At 42.9% G+C, this 24066-nt stretch overlaps 1 protein-coding gene across 5 annotated transcripts in view; it reads left to right on the top strand.

Annotated features, from left to right (window-relative positions):
* The window catches only part of IKZF2 (IKAROS family zinc finger 2), a gene marked incomplete at both ends in the record, with an annotated part of 106413 nt that overhangs the window by 53347 nt on the left and 29000 nt on the right, over nt 1–24066 (top strand). For 2 of the 5 annotated variants that reach the window (XM_082001435.1, XM_082001432.1), the window contains 2 exons: nt 5211–5477; nt 15131–15298. In XM_082001435.1, the coding sequence (XP_081857561.1) occupies nt 5211–5477; nt 15131–15298 (435 nt within the window). Of the gene's footprint in view, nt 1–5210; nt 5478–15130; nt 15380–24066 lie in introns of all 5 variants that reach the window. The other 3 variants (XM_082001433.1, XM_082001431.1, XM_082001434.1) reach the window with 2 other exon arrangements.

The raw sequence follows: 24066 nt of genomic DNA, 5'->3' as shown, positions 1-24066 counted from the left end.
TGCCACCCCAAGCTCTTAAAACTAAATGTATTCCACTCACCATTACCGAGTGCTTTTAATAGTATGGAAATACTCCACGTCTGAGTCTAGTGATGTGTAAGAACTAGGTACCCAGGTTCAAAACATGCGAGAAGCTGGGTCATTTTCAATTTGTCTTTAGCTGCCAATTAGCAATGTCATTAATCCACTGCCTAGGAGAAGTTCATTATTAAAATACAGTGTCAGTAACCATTGACAAGACGATATGCAGCAGGTTGTGCTGTAGCTGCCTGTCACTGTGCTGCGGTAGTTAGAGCTCGGCCTCATTTTCCAGAGGGGAGTAACAGTTTCTTAATTTCTTTGCGTTCTGGGGTAAAGGCAGACACGTTATCCAGGCTTTGAATATTGCACTATATTGTGTTCTGGACAGGGAATCTGCAGTAGATCCTGGGAGAGCTGATGCACCACCAGCCCCCCTCTATCAGACGAGTTTGGCTAGAGAACACATTGTGTCCGCATTAGCTGCAAATGTCCTTCCCTGCGCTCGCCCACAGAGCCACCCCAAGGCTCTTCGGGGGTGGCAGATTTGAATTTTACCTCTTCAAGGATGAGTATCTGAAGCTGGGCCAGAGCTTTGTTTCCTGCTGGCGAGAGAAGAGGTGTGGGAGACGAGGCGCGGGAGGACTGAGGGGTCAGGCTTGGTTTTTCTGCCGCTCCGGGGGCAGCAGGAAGAGGCTGGTGGTGCGTGGCCACTGCCAGGAAAGGCTAACCTCTAGCTGGAGACCACAAACCCTTGGTGACAGTGGCCAGCCTGGTTTTCCAAGGCTGCAGATAAAATAAGCAATGACCTAGGACAGCAGACAGTGGAGGAGACAGAGGGGCACAGTCCTCCTGCTTGCTCCCTGGTGTGTTGGACGGAAGGAATTTTGTTCTGTAGTGGGAATCATACTCTAGCTTGCTTGCTTAAGGAAAGGATGACTAGTGCTTTAATTTACACCCCACCTGGGAATCAAATGTCTCAGCAAGACAGGAGGGTTTTTTTTCCCCTAGATCTCACTTTTGAGGGAAACAAATTTCCATGACAGAGGATGAAATAATAGGAATATTTTTCTTAGGTGGATCTTCCAACTTCTGGTTTGTAGCTACACTAATTTGTGGGTGAAAGAAATATTTTTGGTACTGAAAACTTGCCAAAATGCTGTTTAACAGGGAATTGCAGTTTAATTAGCACTTACGAGACATTAACAATAATTGTATTCAATGTGGCCACTCAGGATAAAGTATGATTCAGGATTAGCTGGTTGGTGCCCTTAAAAAAAAAAAGGGGGGGGGGGGAACATTGCTGTGTGGTCTGGTGAATATGTGCCATTAGCTTCGTGTTCATAGGTAGAAGTTTTTGTGGCTGCTTCTCTCTTTCTCTCTCTCTCTCTCTCTCTCTCTCTCTCTCTCTCTCTCTCTCTTCCCCCCCCCCCCCCCCCCCCCGAGGTGCTGTGCTGGACTGGGAAAAAGTGGAAGGAACTTGTATTAACTGGAGGGAAATGGTTTGACTTCACGTTCATGCTTTTACAGCGAGCTGGATGACAGTTTATCCCTGCTATCTCTTTTGCTATGATTTTTAGGAAAAGTGCCAAAAACTTAATTTTTTTTTCCATTTACTTATTTGTATTTTGCTTTACCAAGGAATGAGAAAGCCTGCCACTTTTAGCAAGTGTGTGAACAAGAAAGGCATGGGAACCCAGGGTGAAATTGATGTGGAGACTTGTATATGATGCAAGATAGCCATAAACATCCCTTGAATATTTCTTTTTTCTTTGCAGCAGAGTTCATTACGCTCTCTGAGTTTGCGGCTGTACGTGAAAACAAAGACACTGCCACAAAATGGTTGTAGTTTCAAAGGCTGGCTGAGAATACAGAAAACAAGCTATATGCAATTTAAGTGCCTGTTTGTACACAGGTTACCACACAAGCCTAATATATACACCAGTATGATGTAAAGGCAGCAGAGATGACCTGAGTAGCAAACAAGCTGAGGAGATCCCTGCTGCACCAGTGCTGCCCTCCTTGGAGACCCGTGACTAGTCCCAGCTGAAGGAAACCTTCCTGCAGCAACAAGAGCGAGCGGAGGGTTTCTGAAAACGGCAACGACGGTGCTCTGTGTGTGTGTGAGGGAAGTAAGAAGAGTAAACAGCGTGCACAACTCTGCAGGATAGCTGGGATATTGTGAAAGGTGCAATATGAGTTACTTGGGCTTTGTGAGCTCCGTTAGTGAGAGTTTTGGAGCGCTGTGTGTTTTGGAAGGTTGCATTTCAGCAAACAGCTCACTCTGTTTTGTTGTGCTGTTTATCCTGTTGGATGAAAGGCATCATTCAGCAGAAAGAAATGTTAGGGCAAGATAAAGTAAGTGATCTTCCAGTTTGTAAGCTCTTGCTTTCATACGTGTTGAGCAGGCAGAGGTTCCACAGACTTGAATGGGAACTCGTGGTACTCGGCACTTATTGCAGTCAAGTGTTTATTATTCCATGCCAGAGAAATAGAAACAAAAATGTATATACGTAAGATACAAGGCTTTCTATCTCTAGTAACTACGTATAAACATAGACAATTGATATGAGGGTTTTTTGGTTATTTTGTGCATTACTGTGTGTGGAGAGCGTGCAGGTTTGTGGCAGAAATGCGGGGTTCTGGGTGAGGAGCACAGGGCACTATTTCTGGCTTTACCCTAGCGACTTGTGTGGCCAAGTGTATTAAATCCTGCTCCTGCAGAGAGCAAACTGTTTATTTGGGCTTCCTTCTCAGCCTTGCTGAATACCCCAAAAGGCTGCTATTATTGGAGGGAACTGCCATTCCTTAGCTCTGAAAAGTGGGCTGTCCGTAAATCACCAATGCGTGCTTTCCACAAGAAGGTGGGACTAGGACCTCGGCTTTCTCCCTGCCAGCCCGCAGAGCTGGCAGAGCTCCCGCTCTTCCTCCCTTCTGCTCGGCCCCTCCACCGAGGGTACGTCCTCCCGGTCGCGAGGCTGGTGATGGCTGTGCCACCCACCGTACCTTGAGCTCTGCGCAAGCGTAGAACAGTTTCCCATCGCTTCTCTTGCTGCTGTGGTAGGGCAGGCCCTCTCATGCTCCCCATGCAAACAGCTTCCTGTTGACCTGTTTCTGCCTTTCTTCCTCCCCTTGTTGAGGTAGCAGTGGCCTCGCAGAAGAAGCTATTAAGAAAAATGTATCTTGTTCTTGGGGGGGGGGAGGTGATTTGCAATTACGTAAGGTTTAGGGTGTCTCTCTCGTGGCCAGGTTTGGGTACCAGAAGTTGCTTTCATCCCTGTGTTTGCCTGTGCGTGCTGTCGGTGCCATGGTGAGCACTGTGGGGCAGAGAGCCGTCTGGTGGGGACAACTAGCCTGCGCCCAGGCCAGCACAGCCGTGCGCTGCGCCCGGGCACCGGCTGGGTTGTGGTTGAGCTCTCTGTCTGTGCCATTATTTCTTTATTTAAACAATAAATGCATCTCTGTGGCAACAAAAATATCAATTCCCTTTTATAAATGAAGCGCTTAAATATTTCTTAGCTACAGACCATTTCGATGACGGTGCCTGTGCTGATATTAGTCTGCTGTGATCTGGCTGTGTCCTTGCTCTGGATGGACTTTGCCGTAATAGTACTTTCATTCCTTAGCTCCCATTAGTGCCTTGTTGACTAGTGGAAGATGTGTTTCAAGAATTTTATGATTAAAAAGCAACATCTTCCCGTTGTTTGGTCTCTGGTGCCTTTGCCCTGTTCATTATGCTTTGCCTAGGAGTAACAGCAGTGATTTAGAGTTGCAACATCAACATCAGTCTCTGAACCTTGTGTTTTCTTTAACCGTAAATCCAAGGAAGGAGGATAAAGGAGGAAATCGAAGTAGTAGGGTTTGTTCTTCCGACATTTCCAGGCCGGTTGTTTGAAAATGTGATGCCTTACAGCGATCAGACACATTTACTTTTATCTCTCTCGTTGGGTTCCCAGACAGAGTCCCCTTGGGCAGCTGCTCTGGAGCACACCTAGTCGGGGTTCGGAGACACTGGCCAGGCCCGGGGCACGCGGTTGCACTCTGGGTCCACTGCTGTCACCAGTACTTGTGCTAATGGCCTTAGTACAGAGGTCAAAGACTGCTTAGATATGAAGGCTGAATCACCTCCTTTTTAAACCCCTCAGCAGGATCAAGGCTTAGGGAAGCAGGCACGTGGGCTTGCCTTCTGGCTGAGAGTGTGGATGGAGAGTGTGACCCTGGGACAGGCCTTTTGGCAGTTTTGAGCGACTGTTGAGGCACTGAAATAGTGGTGTCTGGTGATTAAAACACCCCTGCACCAACACCTCTACATGAAAAAGCCTGATGCATTAATTTTCTTTAAAGGTTTGCTGATCTCACAAGCTCTTACTAGTTAGAGGAGGTTTGTCCTGTGACCCGAGGATCACAGAAATCGGCGGTGAGCCCGTTGGTCTAACCAAGCAGATATGAAAGATCTTCAACTGCACTTATTTCACATATATAAATCAGCCGCAGCGTAGGTCTTGCTTCAGACCTGTTTGCCTTGGCACTGTCCCATTTACATGAATCAGAAGATGGTAGCAAAAAGGCACGGGAGGCTCATCCAGACATTGGCCTCCCCTCCGTCAGGAAACCTGTCCGTGCAGGCAGGGTGATTTGGAGATTACCGCCACAGCCCACAAGCCCGGCTTTACTAGGTCCCTGCATTTTGAACAATCCTGCCTGAGAAGGGTGCTTGTTTCTGTGAGCTGTGACGGTGCAGTGTTCTGTCGTTGGAAACCCTTTGTCTTGGTGCTCTAGGCAGGAGAGACCTGGGGAAGCAGCTCTGGCTGTGGCCTTCGCTCTTGTGACTTGGGCTCCTTGAAAGGAAGGGGACTCCCGTGTTTCAAGCTGGCTGAAGTAGGAGGTCAGTTCTTAAGCCCGCTGCACATCTGTGACTTTTGGTAGGTCTCTGGATCACACCGTGCCTTAGCTTCTAAGCTGTAAAACAGGGACAGAAATCAGGAATTTAAAAAACTCAAGCAAACAAGGCCTTGAAGAAAGACGCAGTTGTAACTTGTGGTGCCATCACCACCATGAGGCTCTCATGTTGGTTTGAGCTTCAAGGCTGTGCTTTAATATTGATAATAGTAGAAATTTATCATGATATTAGCTGTTGGAAACTTAGAAAATACACTTTTTTTAATATTTTTTAATTTATTTTTTTATTTCAGCAAATTCAGTAAAGCTAGAAATGCAAAGTGATGAGGAATGTGACAGGAAGCCCCTGAGTCAGGAAGATGAGATCAGGGCTCATGATGAAGGAAGCAGCCTGGAAGAGCCCCTCACTGAGAGTAACGAGATGGCGGATAACAGAAAGATCCAGGAGCTCTCGAGCGAGGGAGGAATCCGGCTTCCGAATGGTAAACTGAAATGTGACGTCTGTGGCATGGTTTGCATTGGGCCCAATGTGCTAATGGTACATAAAAGGAGCCACACTGGTAAGCAGCTGAAAGAAAATCTGATGACTGCCTGTGGCGTCTGATGTTGATATTACCTGACAACTCTTCTCTCTTCCCTTTTCATTCATGGGGTAACAGGAGGCTGGGGAGGGGAAAGATGGGCTTTGTTGGTTTGGTTCTCCCCCTGCTCCCCAAATGCTGGTGATGCTGTGTTTCTGGCGAGCATGGTGCTTCCTTAACGTTGATTTCCAGCCTTTCGTTCTTAAAAACAGCACAGAAGTCTGGAAATCGCCTTTGTTACGGTTCTTGACCAGGGGCAAGATGGTGAGAGCCATTCTCTGGCATGGGGGGGTGTGTGGGTGTGTGTGTTCGTGTGTGTGCATGTGCAAGGCTTTTGAGCCTTTACGATGAGTCTCAGATAGTCTTCCCTTGGAGGTGCTCACAGGTGGACAACGCCAGCAGCTTCGTGGGGATTTCACACCCCCTTCGCAAGATGGGCATGGTGCCGGTGGCCCGGCAAACCTGGGATTAGCAAACCCCAGAGGGGACACTCCTTCCTAGCGATCCCGTTGCTGGGGTGGGCTTGCTGCTCATTGCGTGACAGCTCCATCAGACAAACCTCACCTGAACTGCTCTCATGGGCTAACACTTGACTCCCCCTAACCATGCAGATACCATTTTTGTGGCAACTTTCAATGCTTGCACTCTCCTATCATTTATTTTTATTACTCTTAATACTGCTACTGTTTGGAGACCAAAACTACGCTTATGGATTTAAGAATTCAAGAGGCAGACAAAACCTTTGCCACATGCTGATTGAGCAGGTCTTTGGGGCCTAAAAGATGGGGCCTCAAGTTCAAAACAGGGACTTTCAGGGGAGTTTTGGCTAATACAGCAAACTGGGGTGTCCAAGAGGCTGGTACACACTCACCTCTGCTGCTCCTCAGGTGGGAGTGACAGTTACCTCCGACAGGATAAAAGTATAGATAGTGCCAGAAGACAACGCTTTTCAGCCTTGCAGAGGTCTACCTCGCAGAGCCTTTGATTCATAAAAGCACTTAAGCTTGTGCTTAACTTTTATGAGATTTAAGCACACGTAAGGTACCTGAAGTGCTACAATATATGCTTATCTTGAGATACGCTCTTAAATCTTACTAAGTTTAAGCACAGGTTTCTGTGTTGGAGCCTCAGTGGGTGTTTGTTTTCTATATTTTTTAAACAAAATGAAAGATTTTGTTTTTTATCTTTCTCTGCTATTATTTAATGGGGTGAGAGATTCACACTGAGCGTGCGATATCTGCTAAGATATGAAAAGAAAAGCGGGATTTTAAGGTAGAGTGGGAAAGACTTTGTGTAATCCCTTTGTAAACCTGGTAGTTTGCAGTCAAGCATTGTGCTCTTGATGGGAAAGAAATCGATATAATTTTTGTACAGAGGAATAATAAATATATATTACATAGTTAATGCTCTGTATATAAGTTGTATTGGTAACAACTTAACATAAATGCATAATGCAAAGCATTGCAGTATTGTTTATGATTTTAGACAGCAATTATGACAGGGGAAAAACATTAGCAGGAGAACAAAAATCTTGATTAACAATTTGACGTGCTATTACTAGGGAAGAGAAAGAGAATGGAGAACGTAACAGACTGAGTCCCTAGCTTTCAACCTCACTAAAAGTTTTCATTGGCACTCGCACGTATCTGAGCATATGTATTGTAGGTGCATTGGAGTCCACATATTTGAACTTGAACAGCTAAATTAGACCTGCTAAATTTAGATTTAGGTACTTAATTAAATGGTTAGCATTTTTTGAGATACTGAATAGCTAGCACATCTTTTAAATACAGACAAGCTGCCTTTTTCATGTTAAAGAAGACATGCAAACTCAAAGGGAGCAGAACAAATTCTCATCTGTGTGCAGGGAAGACGGCAGTGTGCACGTGTGTGGGTAGGAATTGCATAACTGCTAGCTTTTTCCTTCAGGCTACTGCCGATTCCTCATAGAGCTCTGACTCTTTTCCCATCTGGGCAGAGTAGCTGTGATGTATTGCTCTATACAGATGATTTCAAGCATATAGAAATGGCATTCCTTTTAACGTGCAGCTCAGTGCTCTACTCTCAATTGTAAACCAGTTGACAAATTTTACGGGGCATTTTTTCCCCCCACCGCTTTGTTTGTTTGTTTTTTTAATACATGCTACTATTTCACTATCCACAACAGAAGGAGAAGTTTGCTTGGATTTCCACATCCTTGATTTTAAGGAGTATTTTTAACACACTGGTATCTGTCTTTTAAAGTGCAGTATTTTAAAATATATTGCCACTTCCTCGGCAGCCGAGTGCTATGGGCTGGCCCCAGCTCTGGAATGAGCCCTGACCTGTGGGTAGTCTGGTTTTGCAGCCCAAGGGAGAATGGTGGAGGGAATGGAGCTTGTCCCGAGTGAGTGGAAACGGATGATATCCTTTATCAGCTAATGCAACTGGCATGCAAGTCCTTACCTCTCAACGCCAACTTAAGTATGTTTTGGAGCTGAATCCCACCTTACTGTCTTCTTTATCTGTACACAACCGAAGCATGGTCTGGCCAGTTGTTTGCATTGGCAAAAACAAAAGTCCCTTCCCAAAAAACCTGACAGCATTCTCTGTAAATCACACAAAATGCTGCGGTCCATAGTAGAGGCTGTAATTTGCCCATATGCTGGGATGCGAGTGTGGCTTTCCTTAGACTCCGGGACCCAGGCTTTGCGAGAAGCTGTGCCATATGGCTTTGGCTGTGTTGTGCATGTAAAGGGGCACGGTTTTCTCCAGCCATTACTCATCTGTTTTTGAGGAGCAGTTGTCTTCCTTGCCACATTATGGTAGTTTAGTCAAACAGATACAGGGACAGGGAATGTAATCTGTGCTGTAGGTGAGGCCAGAGTAGATGAGCCCAGTGTCTCATCTCTCATCCTTATGTGCTGGAGCATCTGTTTCCTCCGATGCCTGCAGTCACCCCTTCCCATGACAGACCAAGCCAGGGAGTTCCCCTTCATCTTTTGGATCCGCACAAGCGCTGCCTCGTGCATGTGGTACCAGCGATGCTTTGGTCCATGGCAGCTCCGTCATGGAGCCTATGGCCCTGCTCATCTGATACTGCTGAACACAGCATTCCTCTGAAACACTGATAATTCAGGTGAAGCTTTTTTGTAGTCTGCATGGGTGTCAGGAGAAGGCCTTTCTATTTATTTGTCACTGCTGACAGAAAATAAATAAAACGCTCAATGTGGGAATTAAGCGTGATGGACTTCCCGCTTTAGTGAGCGGCATAACCCCCCTCCGCCATGTCCTCATGTCAGAAAAATAGCATGTGTCACGTTTGATTTATTTTCCTCTTCTCCCATACTATCTTCTTTTTGTCCAAATTTCATATTCCGCAGCACATGCCCTGAGTTGCAGCATCTTTATCAGAGTTTTTTGTTACTGCAGGGGATGACTGGTCACATAATATTGCCACTGGATACTCCAGGGGCTTGTGCTTGGGGATGTTGAGGGAAGGGGAGAGGAAGAAGATAAGGTCAATAATCCAATTTGTCTGAGGTATTGAAAAGGAACTCCAGTGATTTCTCACCTCTTTAGGCTTTCTGCTAGTGGGCCTGAATTAAAATTTCCTTGCCTCTCATTTTTGGTAAAGCAGAAACCGTTTGCTGGTACAGCCGTGCTGCTGGCTCTGTGATCTGCGAGGTCCACGCGTTGTTCTCCCATGTGCTGTGAATTGTCATTTTCCTCCACCGTAGCGTCCAGCCCTTTATCTAGTCCACTGCTGGATTTTGAAACACTTACATTTCTTGGGGAGGGTTGGGATCACCCTCATTGTTTTAAGAACACCCAGAGGTTAAACGCTTTCTCTATGTGGACGCAGCGGGATGGGTGGCAGAGCAAAGCTGGGTCCCCGGGTACAGGGCATGACGCAGCAGGCAGTGGGAATAGCAGTCTTGTCCCACTCTCGCTTTGGGCTGCTGATAGGTTATTTTTAGGGGTTTTTTGGGGTACTAACCGCAGGAGGGTCTCGGATCTTTTCTTGCACTCCACGTGCATTTTAGTACCATAAAGTCAGTGAAATGAGATACATTACATGCCCATGTGGGAAATCTTCAAGTTCCGCTTTAGCATCCATAGCGTTATAGCTGAACATAAGCAACACTGGAACTCTGAATGCTATTTAATTTTTTTTTAATGGAGAGTTCAAGTTTTTGGGACACAATTAATAAATGAGGAAACACCCAATTTTGCTGTTCAGTATAACAGACTTTTATGCCTAAAGCAGCTAACCAGGAACAAATTTAAACAAATGGTCATATTAACACATTATGATTAACTCCATTGGACTGCCTGTCTTATTTTTTGAGTAGAAAAGTTTTATTTAGTTTAATTTGTAATTTTTAACCTAGTGTAGGCGGCATGCCTCTTGCAATATGAATCAGTTTGGCACTGAATCAAAAATTGTAGGGCCAAATTTCCAAAAGTGATATTTTCTACTTTGGACAAGTTAGATTTAAGAACCTAAAGTCTCATTTTCTACTCAAGCATAAGGAAGGGGAGCTTAGATTTTCAAAATCGCTCTCTGCCTAAGGATGTGTTTTACTCACAGTACTCAGTAGCTAAACCCTTCTGATATTTTTACCAGTTCACTTAAAGGATTTTTCTCTCTTAAGAATATAGGCATAAATTTGTGTACAGAGGACGCTTGGAAATCACCCAGGATTTTCCAGGAATTTTTCATTAGAAATTTGTCACTACTGTTTTATAATAAATTGCCCTATCTGGAAGTAGGTTTTTCCCAACAAAAAAAACCTAGGGAAAACACTGATTTGAAGTGATGTGCAGCCCGTTAAGTGAATCTGATAGAACGGGAAGTAGGTATGTAGACTACTATATAGTCCCCAGAATAATGACTGTAGAAGTGGAGCAAAGTCTGCTGCTCTGTATCTCGCTTGGGTAAAAGCAGGTTGCAGCTCACTGCCTGTCAGCACAGCTGATATTTCAGTAGTGCTCCCGGGACAGAGCAGAATCAGAGCAGTTGCAGCATCTGATGAATCGGGACAAATGTTTCATTTTAGCTGAATATTAACAAAAAGCCTCTTATGGAAGGGTTAAATATTATTACTATGAGCAAATACTTTCTGATGGCAGCATGGGCACAGTATTTTGCACTAAGAGGTTAGAAAAAAAATCCCGTTTGAGACGTACCTAAGCTATATTTTGCATAACAAAAGTATGTGCCAAATATAAAAGGCTGAGAATCTTAGATACACATTTAGCCAGGACAGATATTAAATGTAGTTCCACTAGACCTGGTTCTTTGGTGTAGAAGGACGCTATCCTTAGCTTTCCTTGTTACTGTGAAGAGACTTTAAAACCAGCGTTTTTTAAAAAAAGGTAATTAAAACATTCACGGGAAGGGACTTGAGCACTGCTGTAGAAATAATCAGGCCTCGCTGTTAATGAGAACTAGTGCGTTACTTTGCGAGTCCTTCCATTTGATTTCAAAGGGACAAAAGTTACCAGCCAAGGGTTACGAAAACCTAAGTCTCCTTGGTTGCGAGGTCTGCAGGCTCGTTGTCCTCAGTCAAATTTCTGTTTTGATACAGAAATTATCACTGATGTATTTTGCACCGCTATGAGATTCAAAGAAGGATAACTCATACTGAAACTTCTGCGCAGCACTTCCGTGCTGAGGCGGTAAAGAGGAATTATTGCACAGGGAAGCTTCCAATTAAGCAGAAAAGGGAGTTGGTTTGCTTTTTGAAATAACATTTGACATATATGTGGTAAAATATGAAAGCTATTAGTAGGAAGTTAATCAGTTCATTCGCCTGGTTTCGGGTTGTATCAGCCAGACAGTGTTTGTAGCTTGTGCTATGAAGTCTCCAGCCAGCTGCCATATATTAAAGATACTTATGAAAGGACTGCGTCTTGCTAATAACCCTGACTCTGTTGGGCCACTTCACCTTTCATCTCAGTATTTGTTTACACAACAGCAAGTTAACTTGTGTACTTTAGATACTAGTGTAGCTAGAGTGGTAATATTTCATTATTATTTTTCCTGGAGGAGACATAGCTGTAATAGATGCATGTTAAACAATGAACTGTGAAGTGTCAACAGTATTTTACTGTAATTTAGAGGCAAATATTTGAAATCGTACCTTTTAATTAATCACACCTTTGATTTAACAATAAAATGGTAAACCCCTGTGCATCCATTTATTTATTTAATTATCAGAGCTGTTTCCTGGGACAAGCCCCTCTTAATAAGCCTTTAGGAAAGGTAATACTTTGCAGCTCCGGCTTACCTTGCCTTGTCCATTCCTGAAGAAACTTCCGTTAATTAAATTCCCTGTGCTGCAGAGCAAGGCTTTTTAGGCATTCTTGGTTTTGTCTGGCTTTAGATCTTAAGTCTGGAGTTGAAAAGAAACATCTTTTTTGTTTGGTTAGCTGTTCCTCCCCCTCTCCCCACTCAGAAAGTCTCTTTTTTTGTTTTTTTAAATCACTAAGTTTTGAGGTTTTTCTGCCCTGCTTTAGCTCTAAAATAGTTTAATACTTAAAGTAGGCTAAAAAAAAAACTTGCAGTTACATTGTAGTCATGTACTTTCCAGTGCTGAAAAGCAAAAAGCTTGCTTAGTCACCTTTCAGTACATGTTCTTGTAAGGACCTCTTATTTTAATAAATTGGCATAAGTATATAGAGTCAAACAGTAAATACATGGCTATAAATGGTGAAAAACACACCATGCTTATAATTATCATTAACCTCTTGTAGTCGTGTATGCCACCTGTGTAATGGGTTGAGAGTTTCTGGTATGTCTGTGGTGCCATCACCCCATATGACAGGAAAATACTTTAAACAGTTAGGGACTGCCATGTAGAGAAGAAATGTATTTAAAGACTTCTTGTGAGTGGATGTTTAGTTTGAAGTGTGATTAATTCCAGCCTATGAATAAAAACTTACTTTCAGAGAAGGGTAAGGGAAGTGGATAAGGATGTCAAGGTTGTTATTTTGTTATTAGGAAGTAATAATACTGGAGAGCTGTTTACAAACCTACTAGGAAACACCAGCAGGAGAAATAATTGGAAAACTGTCTTCTCGAGGTACTGAAGTGATAGAGAAGGCTGGTTTGCTAGTATCCAGAGTGGGCATCAGACAGCAGAGTTCTAGGAGAACCAGCAAAATCTTCTTATTATTGAGTCTTGACTCTCTTTGTGCACCCTTCTATTGGATAATTGTCTCTCAGATTAGCTGCGCTAAATGTAAAAGCTGCTGATCAATATCATGAAGGTGTGACTAAAATTAACGGTCATCCCACAAGCCTGCAGCTTAAGGAGCGGGAATCAAATGATTGGACAAAAGTATAACAAACAGATCAAAGCAGTTATTTACCCGGAATTAAGCCAGTAGGAGAAATTAATTCATGCTGGCTTTAAATAGATACAAAGGTTATTTAAGGTAAAATGTACTATTGTAGCAGATTCTGTCTGTTGCAAGAGAGGAGCAGACTATTGGTGACTTTGTGGTCCGTGTTTTTATGTCATCTTTGCCACTGAACTGTAGTGCTGTGACTATTTTGAATTCCTGAACAAAGGCTTTCAGCATCTCTTCAGCTGCCACTTTATCGAGGAATAATACCTGCTTGTATGTGGCCTCCAAAATATCAAAGATAAGTGGGTAAAACACACTAACTGCATAGTTCTAAATAGACCAGGAGTGAAGGAAAAGACTTAGACTTGATAAGAAACTCGCTACCACCTTTAATGTTGTCATCCTGAAACTGAAGCTTATTCCGGAATACTGAGAAACGTGTCAAAGGAAGGGGTTTTGCCTATTTTCTCAGACAGCGAAAGCAAAATAAAAAAGAAAAAAAAAATTATTTTTCTACTGCTGTCTCTTTACATATCTCTGTTATGGACTTTTTGAAATGATGTAAAAGAAGATAATGGCTAATCAGATCCTCTAAGTATAGTGTGGGAGTTTAAAAGGGAAACCACAAACTCTTTATCAATTCCAATGAGCTCGTGTTAGAAGATGCCTGATTTTTTTTTTTTTTTAATCATTATTCCATAATGTTCTTGGCAAGATTGTAGGAACCTTAGGATCTTCTTCAGTGCTTCTGCAGTGGTTTCAGATGTAATTTCCAGCTCGTGCACATGAAATGAAGTTGCAGAGATATGGCATGTATATGGCACACCTGCCTTCTGCTGCCCTCCTGGCAGGACCGTAATGCTGCAGTGATTTCAACCACTGATGCAAGAATTGCTTGTGGACATCTGTGGGAGATCTCTTCCTCCCTCTCCATTTGAATCAACAGACGTATGTTGGACTTTACACTAGACACATGAACTACTTTGAGAAAAACATAGCATTAATTCTGTGCAGAAAGGGAGTAATGATTTTAAAGCAATTGAAAAAGGCTTTGGAGACATGTGACAGATGACAGAACATGTTTGTTTTTCACGAGAACTGTGCTTCAGGCCAGTGAGTTCAACCTCAGAAAGTCCTACCAGGATTTGACCAAGTCTTCGTCATAGGTGATATGCTGAAAAAAATGAATGAGGCTGCTTACATCTGAAGTCTGATGTTCAAGACTGTGTTGAACTGGGGCCCTAGTTGGTGAAAACACTTCAGCATCTAGTGCCCAGCTGCAGTAAAGCGCTTAGGCAAGTGGCCAGCATGAGTATATGCTTGTGCCCTATTGATTTGCACTGTACCCCGTGGGAGATAAGTAGATGATTAGAGCTGACTGCCTGCCCAAGAATGCTGGAACAGGCTGAGTGTCCTCAACAAATGTTGACATAGAGTATGGTTTTGATAATATTTCACAAAACCTATGTGAGTTTGTCAGGGGTTTTCCTCTAAATAATACATTTTTTTTAAAAAGTATGTTTGTTATGGACCTAATCCCCACTGTTTAGGGCAAATATGAAGGATTAACATCAAAATAAGTTTTGCATGTGTGTGTGAATGGCTGGGGTGAAGGGAGAGGGTAAGATGTAGAGTTTCTGTTAATTTTTTTATTCTCATCAAGCCAGTCTTTTCAATTAGTTTTAGTTAGAGCACAAATTTGCTTATTTCACAGTTTAATGCCGTAAGATTTTTCTCAGTGTTTGCTACTGTCCAAAGCCTGTGGGCCTGGTCGTCACTTGCATTGATTCTCTCCATACCGCTCTAGCAATGCAAAGCGGCCTTTAAAAAGGGATTTCAATTAAAGTATAATATAAGCAAAAGATTTGGTTTGAAGCAAAGACCTTAACGTCCATCCAAGTCCAATTGTTATGATCAGTTCTAAATACTCGTATGGATTGGACCTATACTAAAAATAAGTGCAAAACCATAGACATAAATACCACAAAACCATGGTTACGGATCTAAATTTTGAGCAGAGCTCACCTTCTATGAAAGGTAAAACTTCCAAGATGGACAACTTTGTGGAACTCAGGCTGCGTTAATCGCCTCAAGCTGAGGCTGCGGAAGAGCCCCAAACCACTATTGGAGGCTTTGCCTCTTGTGCAAAAGAAACGGCCCCTGGCTTTAGCAAGTGCCCTGTGATGGTGGTGGGGACCATACCTATGTAAGATGGCACCTCTACAAAGAGCGCGGTAATGGGCTCCATGCATCTTCCAATGTTTCTTGACAGCTCTCTCCCATTTCCATCCCAGGTGAACGCCCCTTCCACTGTAACCAATGTGGAGCTTCTTTTACGCAGAAGGGGAACCTGCTGAGGCACATCAAGTTGCACTCTGGGGAGAAACCGTTCAAATGTCCCTTCTGCAGCTATGCTTGCCGACGGAGGGATGCCCTCACAGGACACCTCAGGACGCACTCCGGTGAGCCTGCCCTGTCTTCTCTTCCCTCGTCTTTTTTCCTTTGTCATTGCTGTCCAAGTGAAGCAGGCTGTGAAAATAACTGTGTATTCCTGGTGGCTCTGGGTCTGTACCAATCTCCGACAGCGCAGTTCTGAGCTTCGGGAAAGCCTTGATGTGAATCAGAAAAGTTGTGGTTCAGCCACACCTCTCCTTTTGTGTAACTGAGCTCCTCTGCTGATGCTATCGCATTTCCCTTTGAAAGTCTCCTTGGGTGTATCCAGGCTGGCAGGTTTTGTTTTGATGCTCTCAGCCCCGAAGTGGCTGTGAAATTCCAAAGATCCCAAAGAATAACTGTGTGCTCTTGGAAGCCTGCTTTGCAGCTCATACCCATTTCTTCATCTAATAAATGCCATATGCTGGTGGAGTTCATGCTTGTTAGTCTTTCAAAAACCTCCTAATTGCATTTTTGATTCAGTTACATCTCGCTGTAAAGTCCTAATTCACGGCAGCCACAGTACTCGGAGAGAGCGGGTTTGTCCTGCCATGCTACTTGATAGTATCGTGTCAATATCAAGTCTACTTGATACAGTTTCTTGATATGTTCAAAAGAAATTCCCGTCACATAACTGCATGTTACTAGTCACGTTGGTAGCCCTGATGATCAGGATCAGATGTGTTTCTACTCCCTGTATGCTACACCAAGGGGCTGCGTTCTGCCTGCTTACTCATTTGTGTAGGACTCTTGAGTAAAACCTTAACTTCGCTGCGTTTTTTATCTCCCAGGATGTTCAACTTTTGTGTCCAGGCCGTTTATAGGAGACTCTGTTTTTCATTGTTGAATGAGCAAAGATAATTGGACTGGTTACAAGTGACAGCATTACAGATGAACTTTTTTGAGGTGTTAGCAAATGTGTGGCTACTGAAACACAGTGGTTGAAGTGCAGCTGCAGACAGAAGCTCTGTGTGTTGAAAATGTTGAAAATGGAGCTTCCTGGCTCTTTGTATGCATTTCTTCTACAGGGTCAGCCTCACTTCAGCAGAGTTCTCTGTTTTATGAGCATTAGGTTGGTCTTAGGATGCGGAGTTGCCTTGACATTTCTGAGAATCAGAAAGCATAAGCTAGTAAGCTTCTCCAGATAGACTTTGAAGTACACAGGAGGCTGTATTGATGCAAATGTACTACTGACAGAAAGCGTGAGCTTCCAAGAGAGTGCAAGTGTGGGACTGAAAGAGAATTGCTTGAGAGTTATCAGCTGAGAGGATCTGATCTGAAAGTCAGAAGGGAAAATATCTGTGGAACTGTGAGGTGCAATTTTCACACATCTGACCATAACCATAGTTTCAACTTGAAAATTAGTAAAAAAGAAAACACGATAAAAATATTCACAATTAAAATAAGAAAGGGACTTGTGACATAAAATAGCCCACATGACAAAACATGAACATTGCGGTTGAAGATTGTTTTCATAATATGAATATAGATTTTGTTACCTAGATACAGCCATTGATAGAGATTGCTCGCTCTTCCTGTGTGAGGAGTACATGGCTGATGCCTCTGCTTTTTGCACGAGGATGAAATGTGAAGGTGTGGGATTTTCAGAAGGCACCTAAGCTGCTTAGGCACGTGAGTTCCCCAGGAGCTCCTTCCCTAAGTGACTTAGGTGGGCTCAACTGTGCTTCAATTTGTAATTTTACGTTTTGTTTTCAGTGGAGAAGGTGACACCCCTCTAAGCAGTCAGCTACGACAGTTTTCAGCAGAGGGCCAGCAGGAACAGACAAGCGCTCCCACAATACTCTCCAAGACAATTCTTAGTGTAGCACTCACAGATGAAGAGTTAAAAACCTGGGATATTGCCCTAAAACCTGGCACCCACCTACATGAAGGTGGAATGTCAGTCTGACATGTCAGCACGGAAGTTAAGCTGTCTTTCTGTCCCTGCCATACAGGCAAGTTTGGTTGGTTTATGCATACATGTGCGAACCTGGTTCATGGAGGAGATGGGTAGATGTTTCCTGGAGATTTTAAACAGTTTTGTATCAGTGTACTAGGCAAGCACTTCCTGCTTTAATAAAACACGCATCAAAGTGTAAGTAGACCTTGAAGGTACAACAAACTTCATCAAATGCTTAAATCTTCTGCTATTCCTGACCATAAAGGAGAGGATATCAGATCAAATATAGAAAGAAGAGGTTGAAAACTATTTTGAAACATGAGACTTCAATCCAGTTTCAATCTGGTACACCTAATGTCTAAATTGAGGTCAGTCTGAATATGTTTTTATATTTATAAGAGGAAAGCAAAAGCTCTTTAGATCTGATCCTCGGCTGATACAGATTGGAATTACATCCCCTAAGCAAGGAAAGTACTGCTATTTTGCACCAGCTGAGAATTTGGCACATGATTTCATACATGCAAGACCAATTTCCTTTTTTATGTTGTAGGTCCTTTTCTTCCTCAAATAAGAGAATGCTATTAATCAAAAAAACCCCACTCTTTTTTCCTTTCCAAGAAGGTTTTAAGCTACTCATTTTTTATGGAAGGCAGAGTATGCAAGAAAGGAATTGAAGGAGGTTTTTTTTTTCTCCCAGCTAGTTTGATCTGTGAATTTGAAAGCACTTTGTGTCACCACTTTGTTACACCCTCTTGCTACTGCCAGTTAGTCAATTTTTCCTGTGCTTAGAGCAGGGTTTTCATACAGTAAGACAGGAAAGGTGAAAAAATAAGGAAATGTAATTGCAAACAGAAATTAACAGAAGCATCTCAGAGATATTTGAAATAGCTGAAACTACTATTAACTTAAAAAATTTGACAGCTTTTTTTTTTCCCCTTTTGGGTGGATTTTTTTTGTTGTTCATGCATTTTAATATTACTTCCTATTTATTTGAAAATGTTTCTAAGCATCACAGTCCACATGTTGCCTCTCTTTCTTGCACAGAATAACATCATACTATGTAAGTATTCCCAGGATGAGTGGTTAACAAAATATTGCTTCGCATCTGGGAAGCTGCTGCTGTTTAACCCTAAATAATTAAGGACTTATCTTGCAGTGATTTACTCCTGCGATTATTTACCTTTTACTGACATACGGAGGTCTGATGAACTTTGTGTCTGTATTTTCCTCCCACATGCAGCTTCTTTGATTTCAGGAATATAATGATGCCTTCAGGACATCAGTAGGATAATGCCTGGGGAGAGATTCATGCACAGAATTACACTGAGAGTGGGCATGAGCCTCAAGGTGCTTACAGGGCTTTCAGATGTTGTTTTCAGAATTAACTCCATAGTTCCACAACACAGATAATACAGGAGAGGTGCTTGAGAGGGCTTCCGGGATGTGAGTGCAAGGACAGGCTGTGGAGGACTGGGGCAGAAGTCGGTAGCCCCCTCCTGCAGGACGCACTTGATAAACCAGCAGGGACTGGCTTCACCTTGCCTAGCTTTTGCTGTTTTTAAAGAGGAGGACGTCCACACAAAGCCAATCTCCTGATGGCAGTCACAAGAGTACCTGCTATCTCACCCTGAGATGTGCCCATCTCCTCCATCATCTCTAGAATTGCACAACTATACAAAGGCAGATAGAAAACAGGTGACACGAAATCTACTGTAGGCAATTAGTGGAAAAAAAAGTAAAAGCTTTAAGGAAGACAGTTGATCTGACAGATCAATCTAATGGTTAAAGCACCTAGACGTTGACCTCTGTACTTGGAAAGATATGACATACAACCTGATGCTATTTTACCCTGAAAAGTCAGGCAAATGGGCACGTAAAATTAGCAATTAATGTTTTGACATGAATTTCTCTTGTGTCTAAAATGGCACCAAGTCAGCCCTCTCCTCATAATGCTATTGTAAACATAAATGCTTTGATAGTTCTTAAAGTCAAGGTTGCAATGATGAACAATCTGGAAGAGTCCATAGAACACATTAGTGCATTAGTTTTCAGAGCAGGGCTTGGGCAGTAAGCCGTAAATGAGGGGTAGGATCACTTGCTAAGGTGAAAACGAAACACGTAATAGGTTTTTCATTAAGTGAGAACCATCCATGCTTTGCACTAAGCCAGGATGGTCCTGTGAGCAAATTATTTTGTGACTTCTGTGATTAAAAGACTGTCTCACCATGCATACACACAAACTGGCCACACGAAGCCTTCTCAGGCAACCTTAATTCTGGAATTTCCTGGGTATTCTCTTTATCTTAGTAACTTCAATCATGTTCCCTTACTGTGGGAGTATGTAAGTGTTATTCATATATGAAAGCAGTTTTACTGTTTATTTCTTCATAAAAAATGGGTAGTCAGATCATTATTTTTTCCTGTCACAGAAGCTTTTCCTTACAATACATTTTAAAATTTGCTTCCAAGCTGCTTCTTTCCTGTTTAGAAAATGCTTTTTTCCCTTTTCTGCTTTTAACAAATATTTGCTTTTTCCTCCCCCTCTTCCTGCGTTGCTGCTGCACATTGTTTGTTACTGCCCAGCTCTTCAATAGCACTGAGCTAATGGTATCACTTTATTTGCAAAAGAAAAGCAGTGAAGCATTTGTTTTGAAAAGAAAGGCTTAGGCAAAAACTCCCAAAAGCACAATCTTAGCAAACTATGTACAGTGTGCAAGATAAAAGGCATGTATAATTAAAAAGGTAAATGCTCTGTTCTTGGTAAGGTAGTTTAGTAACTCTTTTTATGTTTCTTGGTTTGCACGTCTATCTTTCTCATCTCTTCTTCTCCATAAGGACTTTCTTGTCATCTCCTCCTGTGTGTGAGCCATTTGAGATGTCCTACACGCCTGCAATTGCACGGCTGTTGTTGGCAGAACTGACAAGTGATATCTGTGTGTGCAACTGTGCTCAGAGGCAGTAGGAACCTGATTCCTAATTCTGACAACATGGCTGACTCATTACATGTTTGGGAGAGTCATTCCACCTGTGAGTGTCCCATTCCAGCTGAAAAATTGGATGAACAAGCATGGTGCTGAAAAACACAACGCTGTACATGAAGTCCTGCCTGTCAAAAGCCAGTGTGAATTACTGAAACAGTGGCAAGGGTGGTTATTAAGAATAATGAAGAGTCAATGTTTTAAACTGCTTTTTTCCTCTTGAAGAGACTTTTACCACTATTAACATCTCTACTCTCAAAAGGCCCAGTATCTACTCTGTAACCATGTTTTTGAGGATGGGAACATCATAATTAGAAGAATCTTGGGACCTGAAATTCTCATTACACTCTAAGCTGGACTGACTCAAACACATTGTGAATGGGGAAAAAAATGAAATGTGAATAAGTAGGATACTATTTGTGAAAAATGATGCAAGTACATGAAGGGACGGAGGAGGTATTTTGCATACAAATACCAGTTCTGCAAACAGGTTAGCAAACAGCATCTTCCCTTAGTTGTCATGAGCCGGTGGGCATTCTGTTGATCTGATACTTAGAGCTCTGTTTAATCAGGCAGAGCTGCTCTTCCTCTCGGGTTTTCTTATGCTGTTTCAGTTAAACTCAGTGGAATTAACCTCGTCACAAAATCGTTTTCTGTTTTTTCTTATCGGACTCCAGGTTCCAAACTATTATTAGCATGTACACAATACTGCAGCAGCTCTGCTTTCTCATTAATGCTTCCAGTACCTAGTGGCCTTTGCTCTGTGTTGTAGTGTCTAAAATCTCTGGTATTCTGTTTTCCATATTGTTTGTATGTGCATTTTTGGAAAGTAAGATCAAAATGTGTACAAGGGTAGGAGTTTGGTATGCCAGGTCTTTCATCCCCTAGGCATCCTTATTTAAAGTTTAATCCTCTGTAGAGCCAACTTGTATCCCGTGCTTCGCTAAAACCCCATCTGAACCTAATCCTTGAAGTGGTGGGGTCCTCTTCACCTCCAGAGCACTACTGTGACAAGTATTAGTATCAGCTATATGAAAAGATCATCTTTTATGTGCTCAAAATTATGTCAGTATACAAGCTTGGTCATGCTAAGCCTTTTCTATGGAGCATAATTATCACCGAGAAATCATCTTTGATTTAAAGATGCTGTAGGATCACAATCTTTCCAAAAAAAGTATGTTTGGTCTTTGTTTTCAGGGGGAACTTGTGAAAAGATATGGTTCCACCCGAAGCAAGAATTGTTCACTTTTTTGCTTGTTGGACTTTTAGAAGGCTTGAAATTCCACAGAGATTCCTTCTTATCTGGGGTAGTTATGGATCAATCTGTGACTGTTCAACCAGGAGCTCTGTTTCCAGCAGATAAGACAGAGAAAGAGAAGTGGTTCTGGTGAGCAAAGGTAGATGTGCTGTATACCAGCCTCATGAATTTCTTTCTCTCTTAGGACTGTGTATCAGCTTTTTTCCTTTTTTTTTTTTTTCTTCCCTCCCCCCCGCCCCCCCTTCTCTCCAGGGAGTGTGATTGAGATGACAGGGGAACAGACGCTGTGCGGCACCCAGCTTCTCGTGGTGCCCCAGCGTGAGCCGGAGATGCCCTGTTCCTTTAGTGCTTGGGCGCTGCCTGTAAATTGCCTGAATAGAGAAAGACTCACCCACTCTGTCAGTGATGAGAGACACCAATACCATGGGAGTATCCTCCTTCTAAATATCAGTTCACAGCAAGATTAGTAGGTGCTAAGATTTATCCTGGTATCTGAGAGACAAGTCTTGTGCCTCCTGCTGTATCTCTCAGTGGAACGTGGCCTTGCTATGTCTCTGCCACCTGCAGGTCTGTTCTTCAACAAAGAGAAGGGGGAGAGCAGGTCTGAAGGGAGGTTGCATCGTCTCCTCCTTTCCCTGATCATCCAAGTTTCCTCTCCTTAATGAGACAGAGTGGCAGAATTGTGTGTTTGGTATCAGGTGAAGTCCCTGGACGCTTGGCAAGGAAGAATTTTGTGTTAAGGCAAGAGGTCCTGCACCCCAAAATGGGGAAGAGTACTAATGCCCCAATGCTGCAGCTTCACCATAAGGGAGTTTCCCCAAGGCAGGTTTCGGTTCTGCAGTGCTATGAGGTGCTCACAAGGAAGGGACAGGGTGTCCTTTGCCTTTTTCAGATCTCCTGAACCTGCTGTCACCTCATCCAGAAGGTCAGATAGCAATACTTAGAGGTAACAAGGTCCTTGTTTAGACCACATCAGCATGCTGTAAGATTCACATGGGATCGTCCCTCATTAATTTTGATGGGTTCTTTCTTCCTCATGGGATGCCTGTGCCAAGATGGAAGGGTGTGTTTGGGACAGGACTGCTGATGTCCAGTTTTCTCTCCTGTCCACGTTAGCAGTTCACATCCTGGCATCATCAGACAGGTTCTGTCCCTCTTTGTGTAGCCTCAGGCCATATTACACAACCAGAACGAAGCACCTGGTCCTGCCCTGCTGGGCTGCTACATGGAGAGAAAACAGACACTTCTGCGCTGCTGGGTGATGCCAGGTCTTATGCCAGCCATCCTGCTTTGGAAGAGCAAACGAGACAGTGACTTTCTTTTTCCTCTGGGCTTTTATTCTGCCACAGTGCTATATGTGGGATTTCACTGGCATCAAAAAAGCAGATGGATGTGATAAGACTTCTGCATATAGAGCAGCAGTCCTTCTGAACAGCATGCCTAACCTGTTTTTTAAACATCCAGAGAGACTGTTTTTCAGTCATCTCCCTAGGGAGACAATTCCACTTCCCATCTGCTTTTTATAGCTGTGACTCTCATCCTGATATTTAACCTAAACTGTCCTTTCTTTTGCTGCAGATTATTGCTCTTCCTAACACTGTCTTCTGTGAGTAATTCCTGTGCTCAGTTTACGCTGTGATAGGCTGTAGTCATGTGTCTGGCATTGATTCTGTTCTAGTCTGTCTTTATCTTCCAATTCTCTGATCTCTTTTTTTTTTTTTTTTTAACTAATTTTGATTTTTTTGCTACTCTCATTCACTCATTTATGAGGGACGTAAATTGCAAAGTCCTTTTATGCTTTGGAAACATGGGCCAGTACAGATGCAGACCCCTTAACCTCATCTCTGCCTCAGTTGCCTGTCAGTGAAATCGAAATAAGAGCACTTCTCAACCTTGTCACTGTGGTGAGAGGGCAGGATACACAAACGATTGCAAGGCACATGCATATTGCTGCAATGAAGGTCATGGAAGTACGTAGCAGAGTATTCCAGCGCTGCTGGCACCCCTGCTGCATAGCATTGCATGTTATCTCTTTAGTTTTACTTAGCCTTTGTGCAATAGTGAAATGAGATAATTACAAAGTGGAAGGAATAATAACTTTGTGTATTGTTACAGTAACCACTGAGGTATTATACCCTGATACTGGCATGATTATCTTAGACACAATAGTAAGGTGATTATTAATAATGCTAAAAGACTTACTACTTAGAATGCAATTTTAGCGACTTGTTTCTTTTATGAACCCTATCTTATTTCATGAGCCCAAAGCCTGTGTGAAGTGGGTATGTGTTGTTGCCTTCTTGTTACCCGTTTTCAGTTATGGGAAAATGAAACTGGAAGAACGCCTTTGAGATCCAGTTTGTAAATTCAGGTACCTAAGCACCAAGGTAGCTTCATGTGAATCACTTGTGTTTCTGCACCAGAACTACTATGGACGGGCTGGCAGGTGAGGGTCTAGTAGCTTAGATATTTAAAGACATGTAGTCCTTTGCTCCTTTAAGTTCAAGCTATAGAGGCCTCTTTTGGCCTCGTTGTCCTTGTCATCAGGGATTGTTTCACAAATCCAATATTTTTATGCTTGAGTTGGCATATGTACATAGAAAAACCAGAATTCAAGGTGCAGCTGTAAACACAGGCGTTGCACAGCCAGGCTCCAGACCG

The sequence above is a fragment of the Phaethon aethereus genome (genome assembly GCF_964289735.1).
Source record: "Phaethon aethereus genome assembly, chromosome: 6".
Taxonomy (NCBI): Eukaryota; Metazoa; Chordata; class Aves; order Phaethontiformes; family Phaethontidae; genus Phaethon; species Phaethon aethereus.
Note: the sequence above shows the minus strand (reverse complement) of the source record. Positions and strands in the feature narration are given on the sequence as shown.